Genomic DNA, 13312 nt, shown 5'->3' with positions numbered 1-13312 from the left:
GCATGTGTGCCGTGTTTCCCCCGCACTATCCGTGCCCCCCTTTACGGCAGGGAGCCGCTATTTAGGCGGGAGGGAGGTGTGTGTGGGTGTGTGTGTGTGTGTGGGGGGGGGGGGGGTGGCTGGGGTGAGTTGAACCGTCAGGTGTTCCATCCGGTCTCCGCGTGGGAGGGTGCAGTAGGGAGCGAGCCAGCGGCGACTCTAGTTCTAATTGGTTGCTGGTGGTGGAGCAGACGGATTGACCCCCATTGAGCACATGCAGCAATTTAGTGGCATGGCAACTTGACTTTTACAACAACAAAAAAAGAGAGAGAGAGAGAGAGAGAGAGAGAGAGAGAGAGAGAGAGAGAGAGAGAGAGAGAGAGAGACACCTAGCCATAGAGGCGCGAACAACGGCGCATCTCGGTGCGCAACGGTGCATGTCACATATTTAATGTTGTTAAAGCCCGCTAATGAACGCGGTGTCACTTAGGCTACATATTACAAAGATGGAGTGAGCAACAAGGGGGGCGTTCATGTGTCCATCTCTTGTCGTCGTTTGGTATTTACCATAATTCCCAGTGCGCATGGAAACATCATAACTATTACCCCAATCTCTCTCTCTCTCTCTCTCTCTCTCTCTCTCTCTCTCTCTCACTCCTTTTCTCTCTCTCTCTCTCTCTCTCTCTCTCTCTCTCTCTCTCTCTCACACACACACACACACACACACGCTACTGTTTTCAAACCACACAAAACACACAATACTCTAGTTCTAGCATCTTACCATTTCCGGGTGTTGGTCGAAGTCATAGTTCTGGTTGGCTTGCTCCAGCCTGCGGTGCGCGGAGTCCAGGCCCATTTCCGAGAGCTCGCGCGCCAGGCTGTAGAACCTCTCGCGCTCGCTGTGGATAGACGACGACTCGCTCATGGCCGTGGCCACGCGACCCATAGCAGCGGCGCCGTTCCATGTTGCTTCAAAAAAATAATAAGACATTATATTACACAAGGGCCAAAATTGGGGTCTTTAATTATTCATGTGTAATCACTCTCTATGGGGGTGAGATGAGACGACACTCCGGAACACCAACAGCGATCCACAGCGCTGTTCAACGTTGCCTCAAAAAGATGTGAAGTGGTTCGGTGCAAAATGGAGTATCCACATTTGACTTTTGCCTTTTATTATTGGAACTGGCTGTTCAGAAGCCCTCACCTCTATGTGTGAATTCTTGCCATTCATGTATTTCGAGAACATACTTTTTAAACCTAGGCCTATGTATATAAAATGCGTCTACAATGCAATGCCATGGAGTGCCCATAGGCTACAAACATGTCAATGTCCCCCAAAATTGATAAACATTTTGCAATGAGGTAACTTTATTGATCCCCAGGGGGAAATGAAGATGTCAAGTAGCTTACAAATATACATAATGCCGACATGGTCATTTCAAGACACATATAGGCTAACACAGGTAACGCAGACCTAATTAGTAGTCCTAATAGAATAGTATGGAAGGGGGAAATAAAAATAGAGAACAAAATAAAAAGGCAACTGTGCAAAAACATACTCCGTGAGTTGAGACAAGAGATTGGAGTAGAGTAGAGTAGAGTAGAGTAGATTAGGGTAACTTTATTGATCCCCAACGGGTAATTACGGAAGCTTAACATGATTAATATGGATGAGTGTTGACAGATAAGTCTATGATTTAGTGTTGTGGCGTAGAAGTTAGAGAACTAAGACGAAATGCAAGGGCCAAAATTAGGATTGTTTATTATTGATATGAACTTGCTCTCTGGTAAGACTTCACTCTCGAATTACAGAGTTTTGCTCTCGTTATGACGGAGGGAAGTCAACAGAATTGCTTTTGTTATGGCGCTCTATTCGCACGTGCTCAGAGGGAGCGCACGCTCGAGCAGTCTCCGAATCAGCACCTTGGACAGACGCACTGCACGCGCACACACGCACACACACCAACGCCAGTGAATAAACGTCCCACATGGCTCAATACGCACACAAAATATTTAGTTATTAAGAAAGGACCTAAGGCAGGGTAGTCTACTACACAAGAAAACAACAATCTACACACGAAGACAAATCACTTCCTTGTTCCTTCCACGGGATTGCTGGAATCGGCTGGGTTTGAAATTGGGTTTGACAAGTCTCCAATGTGAAGTTAAACTAAAACATATCAACAAGACATCGACAATAATCTCTCTCTCTCACACACACACACACACACACACGTAGGCCGATCCGCGTGGAGTATTTATAGCGCTACAAACCAGAGGACGCCACGAGCACAGCTGAGCTGAGCGCTCGGCCCCCAAGTTTCCCTGTTTCCTTAGCAACTATCACAGCTTTGAATTGTGGACAGAAATTATGGATCAGAAGCTTGCCAGGAGGAGCGCTGTCTCGTTAGCCATGTAATCAGGAAGAAACGGCGTGTGTAGGGAAAATGAAGCAAGCTCTTTATACTTGATTGTTGTGGTTCACGAATATATTCATTTCATGGACGTCATCATTCATGGCGCAAGCTCAACAAGTAGGACAACAGTGTCAGCAAGCAACAGGTCCGTCCACCTGAGGAGGCCAACTATCTGTAGACTATCGCGCACACACACACAACTCAGTCAACTGATGCGCCGGGAAAGCAAGCTCTTTATACAGTAGGCTACTGTTACAATGTTGTTCACGAATAGGCAGGCTACAGTATGTCTTTCATGGACGTCATCAGTTATGGCGCAAACTCAACAAGTAGGCCAAGCCAGCAGCACGCAACAGTTACGTTCACCTGAGGAAGCCAACTATCCGTATAGTGCACACAACTCAGTGACGCCTGGATTATGTCAGTCATTGTAACCGACTTCAACCAGCCAGGCTTCCCATACGAGTCCACATGGCAACACTGACTACGCCTGAAACCGTGCGTGTCCGCAGTAAAATAAATACATAAATAAATAAAACACTCGCGCGCACACACACCGCGTCAAAGCAAATCTCCACTTACCCGCGCAGACAGGCGTGATCTCCTCGGCCATGATGTTGGCGCTGTGGAGGGCGAGAGGCACGCCGTTCTGGAGCACGCGGCGAGACGGGACAACAGCACTTCACCAATCCGCTTCCCCCTACCGCTTCTCGGGCTGTGGTAACGTGGCAGTGCGCAGGCTTACGGCTACGGCTGTGTCTGTGGCTACGGCTGTGTGTGGTCCTGGCGGCTAATTCCATTGGTGCTTGTTGCGAGGGCTTAGGAAGACAGAGCCAGGCATTGCCTAATTGTCTCAGCCGCAGCCAAGCAGGCCAGCTAGGTCAGGTTAGGTTAGGCCAGGTTAGGCGGGTCGGAGTTGGGATAGGGTGGATGGATGGATGGATTGACTCACTTCACTTCAGTGCTGTGTAGTGGTGCATCTCACCTCTCTCTCTCTCCCCCATCACCTGTTGCTAAACCACCTCTCCTGCTCTGAACTGCCCTGGGGGCACTGTTTCAGCAGAGGCCTAGCCCTAGGCATTTTCTTTTGTTTGTCAATAACGTTTACAACCAACACACACAAACTCCAAGATTAGTCTGACTTTTGTCCGGAGCGTGCGGTGCGACCGAGGTTGGTGTGGTGTGGTGTGTGTGTGGAGAGCACGGTGTGTGCGTGTGCGTGTGCATGTGTGTGTGTGTGTGTGTGTGTGTGTGTGTGTGTGTGTGTGTGAGTGTGTGTGTAAACCGCATTGTTGACATGGGGCCTTTGTCCAGAATGGGCCTGGGAGTGGACCAATAGGAAAAGCTGAGTTAAGCGAAATAGTGGCCGCTGATGATGAAAGCGGCGTGGCCGGCTGGTATGTGTGGAGTCAAGTTACACGCCGGCAGTGGCAGGGGTACGGCACGACACGCCAGAGCAGAGGAGAGCAGAGCAGAGCAGAGGAGAGCAGAGCAGAGCAGAGCAGACCTTTATACTCCGATGCACGGCAGTGGTACGGCACGACAGGCCAGAGCAGAGGAGAGCAGTCCAGGCCAGTGGTACGGCACGGCACGACACGACAGAGCAGAACAGAGCAGCCAGACAGACCTTTACACTCCGATACACGGCAGCAGTGGTACGGCACGACAGGCCAGGCCAGAGCAGAGCAGAGCAGAGCAGTCCTTTCCACTCTGATACACGACAGCACAGACCTTTACACTCTGAGTAACCTGTGGCTTTGACCCTATGTGTTGTGGTTGAATGGACAAACAGGATTGTCAGGCCGTGACCCAAATTACACGGCATGGCAGAGCCAGCCAGACCTTTACACTCTGAGTCATGAGTGGCCGTGACCCTATGGGTTGGATGAATCGATGGTCAGGCCCTTGAACAAGTTACCCAGCAGAGCGGGCCCGCCAGCTAGAGACCTTTACACTCAAATAGACGGCAGAGCAGAGCCATCCAGACCTTTTCACTCCGAGTAAAGTAGTGACCATGACCCTATGACAGGGATGAATGGACGAACACATTTGTCAGGCCGTTGCGTGGCCCAAGTTACAGGGCAGACTGACCAGGCCAGCCAGACCATTGCACTCTGACAGACGGCAGACCAGAGCCACCCAGACCTTTTCACTCGGAGTAGTGTGTGGCTTTGACCCTATGTGTTGTGATGGAAGAGACAAGCAGGATTGTCAGGCCGTGGCATGACCCAAGTTACATGCCAGACTGGCCTGGCCATAGTAGACCTTTTCTCTGCCTGACCCCTGAACTTCACCGCACCACCAACCCTATGTTGTGCATGAATGGACGAACACATTTGTCAGGCCGTGGACCAAGTTACATGGCAGACTGGCCAGGCCAGAACAGACCTTTTCTGTGCCTGACCCCTGAACGTCACCGCACCACCAACTTATTCTCACACACACAAAAGGCGGCAGTCTACTATCCAGGTGAAATAAACAGCGCTCTCCCCTTTTGTGGTAGACGCAGCGGTTCCCAAACTTTTTTCTCTGCGCACCCCCTTGTACATTTCAATGTGGTTCGTGCACCCCCTGAGTGAATATTTTGGTGTGCTGATGGCCGCGCAAGTATGGATTCACTGCTCATTCACTGTACATTATGCTCAGTTGTTTTAGGAAAACCTCTCTTCCAATAGTCTTGGAGTTAAACTACACTTCAGATGGACCCTTCCAGCATATAATGCACCATACTATTAAAAACTACTTAATGTTCATTAATGCTAGATAAAAATTCACATATCCACCATTGCTCTATTCAGCTCGTGCACACCCCAGTTTGGGAAACCCTGTGGTAGAAGAAAGGTGTGTGTGTGTGTGTGTGTGTGTGTGTGTGTGTGTGTGTGTGTGTGTGTGTGTGTGTGTGTGTGTGTGTGTGTGTGTGTGTGTGTGTGTGTGTGTGTGTGTGTGTGTGTGTGTGTGTATTCTCTCATTCATCCCTGTGTGATGCTCGAACTTTTAGTGAACCACCAACACATCCTTACACCCCATTCACCCAGTTGCTGACACATAACATAACATAACAGAGCGTAACATAACATAACATAACATAACATAACATAACATAACATAACATAACATAACATAACATAACATAACATAACATAACATAGCGTAACATAACAGAGCGTAACATAACATAACAGAACATAACAGAGCGTAACATAACAGAACATAACAGAGCGTAACAGAACAGAACATAACAGAGCGTAACATAACAGAACATAACATAACATAACATAACAGAGCGTAACATAACATAACATAACAGAGCGTAACATAACATAACATAACAGAGCGTAACATAACATAACATAACATAACATAACATAACATAACATAACATAACAGAGCGTAACATAACAGAGCGTAACATAACATAACATAACATAACATAACATAACATAACATAACATAACATAACATAACATAACATAACATAACATAACATAACATAACATAGCATAGCATAGCATAGCATAGCATAGCATAACATAACATAACATAACCTAACAGAGTGTAACATAACATAGCATAGCACAGGGTTTCTCAACAGGGGTGCCGGGGCACCCTGGGGTGCCGCGGGCCCCCCTTAGGAATGCCGCGGAAATGTGGTGGATAAATAAATTATGTAATATAATACATATTTTTCTAAATTGATAAGTTAATGCTAGACAGTGGAATCTTTCATCTGCCATTTACGCACAATAAAGTAAATATAGATCACCCCAGTCAGCTGCAACTTCGAACGTAGGTCGTGTGACGTCTCCAAATGTGTTGCTTTTCTAAGCTTGTGTGGTATCGGATGCGATGCCATGTTACGGCTTGTTGGTTTGGGGTGCCTTGAAATTTTTCATGAATTGAAAGGGTGCCTCGCCTAAAAAAAGGTTGAGAAACAATGGCATAGCATAGCATAGCATAACATAACATAACATAACAAATACCTGACACTTGTATCCAAAGCAACTTGTAGTTATTTACGGGGTATTGGTTACAGTCCCTGGAGCTACGTGGAGTTAAGTGCCTTGCTCAAGGGTACCTCAGCCATTTACAGGACAGTATGACAGGAGACAGGAAAAGAATGGGAAAGAGAGATGGGGCAGAGTCGAATTCGAACCGGGGTCGCCGTGGGCAATGTAAACCGAAATGTGGGAGGGGGTTAGTGTGCTGCGCCATAGCGCCACTGTCGTGCCGAAAAGCGAGTGCCTGCCAGAACACGAGTGCCCTCATTGAAACCAATGACATTTTTTGAGAGAAAATGATACTAATTTTTGCTGAATGAATTACATAATTTATGAACTAAAAATATGCTTATGAAACATTACTCGTCCTCCACTTAATATGAGCTATTTGAATGAAACCGTAACATTTGTTATGACAATTCTTCGATTCTTTTATGGAAATAATACTGAAATTATAACCAGTTCTTTGTAATACTTCCAGAAGGAATGTAGATGCTTTATTGATAGGCTTTCCATCTTAAATTGTGTCGGATTTATCTGCAAAAATGGGTAAAAAATATCTGAAAAATTGGTCATTGGTTTCCATTGGTTTCAATGAGGGCACTCGTGTTCTGGCAGGGACTCGCTTTTCGGCACGACACCCCCTCCAGCAGGTTCTCATACTAAGTTCACCGACATCACAGACACATCCTCACTCCCCATCCACCTGTAACACAGTTCAGTTACTGAAAGATTCTCACCCCCCAGCCTCCCCTTCATCATAGGATCCTCATCCCAAAGGAGAGTCATGAGTAAGCGGTTAGGCGGGCATTGGACAAGTTGCCGGTTCTATTCCCCATCTGGGGGAAATTACCATTTGCACGAAATAGACACCATGATACAGACACAGACATGTTCTCACACATTCCGCCACCACCACCATGCCATTCTCACACCCCTTTCCTTTGGTCTCCACTGGTCTCATCACTGTTGTCTCTGGTTACCTCTCAGCGCCTGCGAATATAACTGCTCCCGCTGCCGCTCCATCCCGTTGTCAAATATTGATGATCCAACCCAGCCCAGCCCAGCCCAGCACAGCACAGCACCGCGCCGCACAGCACCGTGCCAAGCCGCCAGCCGCTTTCGAGGAAACCATCACCTGTTCCAAGTATTTCACAGCTGATGGGTCTTTCTAGCACACACACACACACAGACACACACACACACACACACACACACACACACACACACACACACACACACACACACACACACACACACACACACACACACACACACACACACACAAAGAACAAAGAACATGTAATGCTTATCGTGATTACTACTCGTATTACTACCGTGCTAGACAAGACAAGACTAGACACACACACACACACACACACACACACACACACACACACACACACACACACACACACACACACGTACACACACACACACACACGTACACACACACGTACACACACACACACACACACACACACACACACACACACACACACACACACACACACACACACACATACACACACACACACACACACAGGTTGCCTCATCTGATTCCTGGAAGGCTTCATCTATTCTCTGAGGTCCTTACTCGTGTTACTGTTGTAGGCTACTATTAAGACTACACACACACACACACATGCGCACACACACACACACACACACACACACACACACACACACACACACACACACACACACACACACACACACACACACACACACACTCACACACACACACACACACACACACATACACACACACACACACACACACACACACACACACACACGCTTGCTCAGCTGGTTCCTAGAAGGATGCACGGTCCTCCAGGATCTGCACAGTGATATACAGGTGCTTCTGTGTTAATTAAACCCCCAAAGAGTAAGAACTGACACCAAGAGTGTTGCATTTAACTTTCTAATGCCTCTATTCCACTGCCATTTTTCTGGTAGGCCTACAGCTCGACACAGCGCAACTCGGCCGCCACTTTTTGCTCTACAATTGAGCTCTGTCCTGCCCAATCAGAAAGCAAAAAGTGGCGGCCAAGTCATGCGGTGTCGAGCTGTAGTGTAGGCCTAAAAACGGCAGTGGAAAAGAGGCATAAGTGTTGACCTAACGTTTTCTGTGTGTCCATGGTAAAGCCAGACACACCGACACCGTTGCTGTAACATTTAATTGCAAATTATTTAATGTTTTCATGTGCTTCGGAGGCTGAGATATATTAGGTTTTAAAAGGCAGAGGGCACCCTTTCCTAAAATGGCTTAGGCTAAAATGGGTTAACCAGTAAAGGGGCATCCAATCGCACAAGCTTTTTAAAAATCCCATAAAGGGGGCACCTGTGAGGTAGTATAGTGCTCGAGGGGGCAGAACCACCCACCCACCCACCACGTTGGCTTAATGCGCCGCTGCCTTAGAGACATGCGGTGTCAAGCTGTAGTGTAGGCCTAAAAACGGCAGTGGAAAAGAGGCATAAGTGTTGACCTAACGTTGTCAGTGTAAAGCCAGACACACCGCTGCTGATGCATGTAGGAAAGAATTATTGGGGGCGCTGTGGCGCAGCGCGCTAAGCCCCCCGCATTTGGGCTTGCATGCCTACGGGGACCCCGGTTCGAGTCCGGCCGGGGTCATTTCCCGATCCCACCCTGTCTCTCCATCCCACTCGCTTCCTGTCACCATCTCAGACTGTCCAATCAAATAAAGGCATAAATGCCCCTATAATAAATATAAAAAAACAAGGAAAGAGTTACTAACAGCTCTCTCATCTCTATGAACTCAGCACAGCACGGAACACTGACTGATAAGTTGAGTGAAAAAATAGCAAATTGCTTACAACCTAAATTGGAAACAAACCTGTAGAGCCTTAACTGGAATAGGATGGATTACCCATAGGAGCTGGCGGCACAGTGGCCTAGAGGGGGGTGGCACCAACCATTTTTAACCAGTGAAGGGGCACCAAACGGCACAAGTTTAACAACATTTTTCATAAAGGGGGCACCTGTGAGGTAGTATAGTGCTCGGGGGGCACCCACCCACCACATTGGCTTAATGCGCTGCTGCCTTAGAGACGTAGAGCTTAAATGGGAAAAATACATGCAGCCTAAATAGGAAATAGACGTGCAGCCTAAATAGGAAAAGACATGCAGCCTAAATAGGAAAAATACATGCAGCCTAAATAGGAAAAGACATGCAGCCTAAATAGGAAAAGACGTGCAGCCTAAATAGGAAAAGACGTGCAGCCTAAATAGGAAAAGACGTGCAGCCTAAATAGGAAAAATACATGCAGCCTAAATAGGAAAAATACATGCAGCCTAAATAGGAAAAATACATGCAGCCTAAATAGGAAAAATACATGCAGCCTAAATAGGAAATAGACGTGCAGCCTAAATAGGAAAAGACATGCAGCCTAAATAGGAAAAATACATGCAGCCTAAATAGGAAAAATACATGCAGCCTAAATAGGAAAAGACATGCAGCCTAAATAGGAAAAGACGTGCAGCCTAAATAGGAAAAATACATGCAGCCTAAATAGGAAAAATACATGCAGCCTAAATAGGAAAAATACATGCAGCCTAAATAGGAAAAATACATGCAGCCTAAATAGGAAAAGACATGCAGCCTAAATAGGAAAAGACATGCAGCCTAAATAGGAAAAGACGTGCAGCCTAAATAGGAAAAGACGTGCAGCCTAAATAGGAAAAATACATGCAGCCTAAATAGGAAAAATACATGCAGCCTAAATAGGAAAAATACATGCAGCCTAAATAGGAAAAATATATGCAGCCTAAATAGGAAAAATACATGCAGCCTAAATAGGAAAAATACATGCAGCCTAAATAGGAAAAATACATGCAGCCTAAATAGGAAAAATACATGCAGCCTAAATAGGAAAAATACATGCAGCCTAAATAGGAAAAGACATGCAGCCTAAATAGGAAAAATACATGCAGCCTAAATAGGAAAAGACATGCAGCCTAAATAGGCGTTAAAGAGCCTCTCCTCTTCTTTTCTCTCCCACGCTGCCTTTCACAGCTGTTCCCGATACGGCTCATTTCATTTCCCTCAGGAAGTGAAGCCAGATGATGATGATGATCACCCAGAGCAGAATATAATATACTATATATGCCACCGCTCCCGCCCAGAGCAGAATATAATATACTATATATGTCAGCGTTCCCGCCTTCTTTTTACTGCCATTAAACCGGAACACTCCTCAACAGGTAATTCAGTTTTTCTTCTAAATTGCTCTCTCACTCTGACACTCTCTCTCTCATTCTCTCTCTTCTCTCTCTGCCTCTGTTTCTGTCTCTCTCTGTCTTTCTGTCTGTCCACATCCCTCCCTCTCTCTCTCTCTCTCTCTCTGTACTCTGTCTGTCTGTCTGTCTGTCTCTCTCTCTCTCTCTCCAACTTCTCTCTCTCTGTCCCAAGTCTGTTGGTTCATCTATCTGTCTGTCTGTCTCCCCCTCTCTCTCCCCTTCTCTTTCCCAATCTCTCCCTCCCTCTCTCTCTCTCTCTCTCTCTCTCTCTCTCCTTCCCTCTCTCTCTCCCCTCAGCTAGTCTTGCAGATCAATTTATGTGCTTCAATTACAGTTTAGCTGAGTGGGATTCTGCAATAGGCCTAAGCCATATGCAAATGACAACAGAGGCACGGGGGCCTACGCAGCCCATAGAAATCGGCTTAACCTGCGAGATGGTGTGTGTGTGTGTGTGTGTGTGTGTGTGTGTGTGTGTGTGTGTGTGTGTGTGTGTGTGTGTGTGTGTGTGTGTGTGTGTGTGTGCATGTGTGTGTGTGCGTGTGCGTGTGCGTGTGCGTGTGCGTGTGTGTGACAACAGAGGGATTCTGAGGAGCTTGACGATGATGATGATGGTGGTGATGAGAATGATGATGATGGTGATGATGATGATGATGATGATGAAGATGGTGATGACGATGACGATGACGATACCCTGAATGAAGTGGGTGGTGGTAACAATTTGAAGTAAAGTAGAAGTGGACACACGTGTGACTGTATGAATGAAATGTAATTGTAAGTATGAATGAAATGTAATTTGTCCTGTGTAAGCCAATAGCCTTATGTATCAATCAGATGTTTCATCCTAGTTTGTGGCAACCTGCAGTAGCTGCTGTAATAGGGTAGAGTGGAGTGGAGTACAGTGTGGGCTTTAGAGTGGGAGGCAGAACTAGAGCTCCAGGGGCTGTAACCAATACCCTGGCTGTAAATGACTGTATATGTCACTTTGGATGAAAACATCAGCTACTGTAAGTGAAATGTAGCTGTAGTAGCTGCTGCTAGAGTGGAGTGTGGAGTGGAGTACAGTGTGGGCTTTAGAGTGGGAGGCGGAACTACAGCTCTAGGGGCTGTAGCCAATACCCTGGCTGTAAATGACTGTATATGTCACTTTGGATAAAAGCATCAGCTAAGTGAAATGTAGTGTGATGTAGTAGTAGTGTTTCATTCCAGTGCGTGGAGACATGCAGTAGTTGCAGGAGTGACGTGAAGTGCAGACATTAGGCCAGATACACACACGAGAGCGTGGTGTGACAACAGCGAGAGCATCAGCCATGTATCGGGAGGCGTGTTCTACTCGGCCTTTCACAACGACCGCGTCGGCGTTCGCGGCCTGTCCGGTTCAAAGTCCCCCCACAGCCAAAGCTAGTTCGACTCCCAATCTTCCGATCCCTATTTCACTCCATGGCTGACATGCCCTTGAGGAAGGCACCTAACCACTTACCGCAGAGATACACCAGCGGCGACGCGATTCAAGCGACAGAGTGTAGCAGCAAGCGATACGAGAGACTGAGGAGACTAGAGTATGTCCGCACAGGCAGAAGGCAAAGCATTCAAGCATTCCCATTGGCTGTGGTCACTGACCTCTATACAGTCATTGGCTGTCGCGGCTTGTCGCCGAACCGCGTCATAGAAAGTTGAAAAGATTTCAACTTCAAATTGTCGCGCTCGTCGCGCAAATCGCTCTAGTCTCCAGAATCGCTTTTGTCTCTCGACTCAATACAAAGTCAATTACTTCCGTCGCTCGACTCGCTCAGATCGCCGCTGGTGTATCTCTGCGGTTATTGCTACAGGGCCTGTAACCAATACCCTGTACTTAAAATAGCTGTAAGTTGTTTTGAATAAAAGTGTCAGCTAAGTGTAATGTAAACTAATTAAATTCTACATAGTAACTACCTATTCAAATTTGTAGAAAGCGGGACCTAGAACCTCGCCGTGTAGAAACAGCTCATGTAGGCTACTGTATGTCAATGCCTCAAGAGTCAAGGCAGAACTGGAGTGTAGGCATTTAGAGTGGGAGGACTCTGGGAGGTGTGAGATGCCAACAGCTAGCACAGTAGGCTAAGTCAGTGGCTCAAGGCAGCACCTATAGAACTAGAACATCCAATAGAACATAGGAGGGTTGCACAGTTAAAATGTTGTGTTAATTCAACATAGGAGGGTTGCACAGTTAAATTTATTGTGTTAATTCAACACTGATATGAGCATATATGGTCCCTGGAGAAAAATGAGAACATATTCTTTAACTAAGGCACTTCAAATTAAAATGCCTTATCAATTCGACAAGTCCTATGTGGACGTATTACCTTACCAAGAAGCCTACAAACAATCTGGATAAGAGATGCCATAGTCTACAAACTCATATATGGTCCCTCTTGATATAGTCTTAACCCTTTGAGTGTTGAATCAACACTTAGGGAGTTGTATTTAGCACTTCTGTTGTTTGAGCAAATATGACTTCCCTTTGGTAATTCAGCACTCAAAGAGTTGGGAAGGTCAGGAAGGTCATAGACCGGCTATGTTGCTATTAACCCTCCTGTTATCCTCAGATTTAGGTTACATCCGTGATCCTTGGGGTCATTTTGACCCCAGCCACTTAAATGTCTACAAAATCAGTG

At 46.5% G+C, this 13312-nt stretch overlaps 1 protein-coding gene across 1 annotated transcript in view; it reads right to left on the bottom strand.

Moving 5' to 3' along the window:
• Positions 1-3199, bottom strand: part of ano2b (anoctamin 2b) — a 226503-nt gene extending 223304 nt beyond the window's left edge. Inside the window, exons 1-3 of the mRNA XM_063217802.1 lie at positions 3104-3199; positions 2982-3048; positions 761-948 (exon numbers count right to left, since the gene is read on the bottom strand). Coding sequence (XP_063073872.1) covers positions 761-948; positions 2982-3048; positions 3104-3199 — 351 coding nt within the window. The remainder of the gene's footprint in view (positions 1-760; positions 949-2981; positions 3049-3103) is intronic.
• Positions 3200-13312: the final 10113 nt, after the last annotated feature.

The sequence above is a fragment of the Engraulis encrasicolus genome, chromosome 15, assembly GCF_034702125.1.
Source record: "Engraulis encrasicolus isolate BLACKSEA-1 chromosome 15, IST_EnEncr_1.0, whole genome shotgun sequence".
Classification (NCBI taxonomy): Eukaryota; Metazoa; Chordata; class Actinopteri; order Clupeiformes; family Engraulidae; genus Engraulis; species Engraulis encrasicolus.
This window is presented reverse-complemented; position numbering and strand designations above follow the sequence as displayed.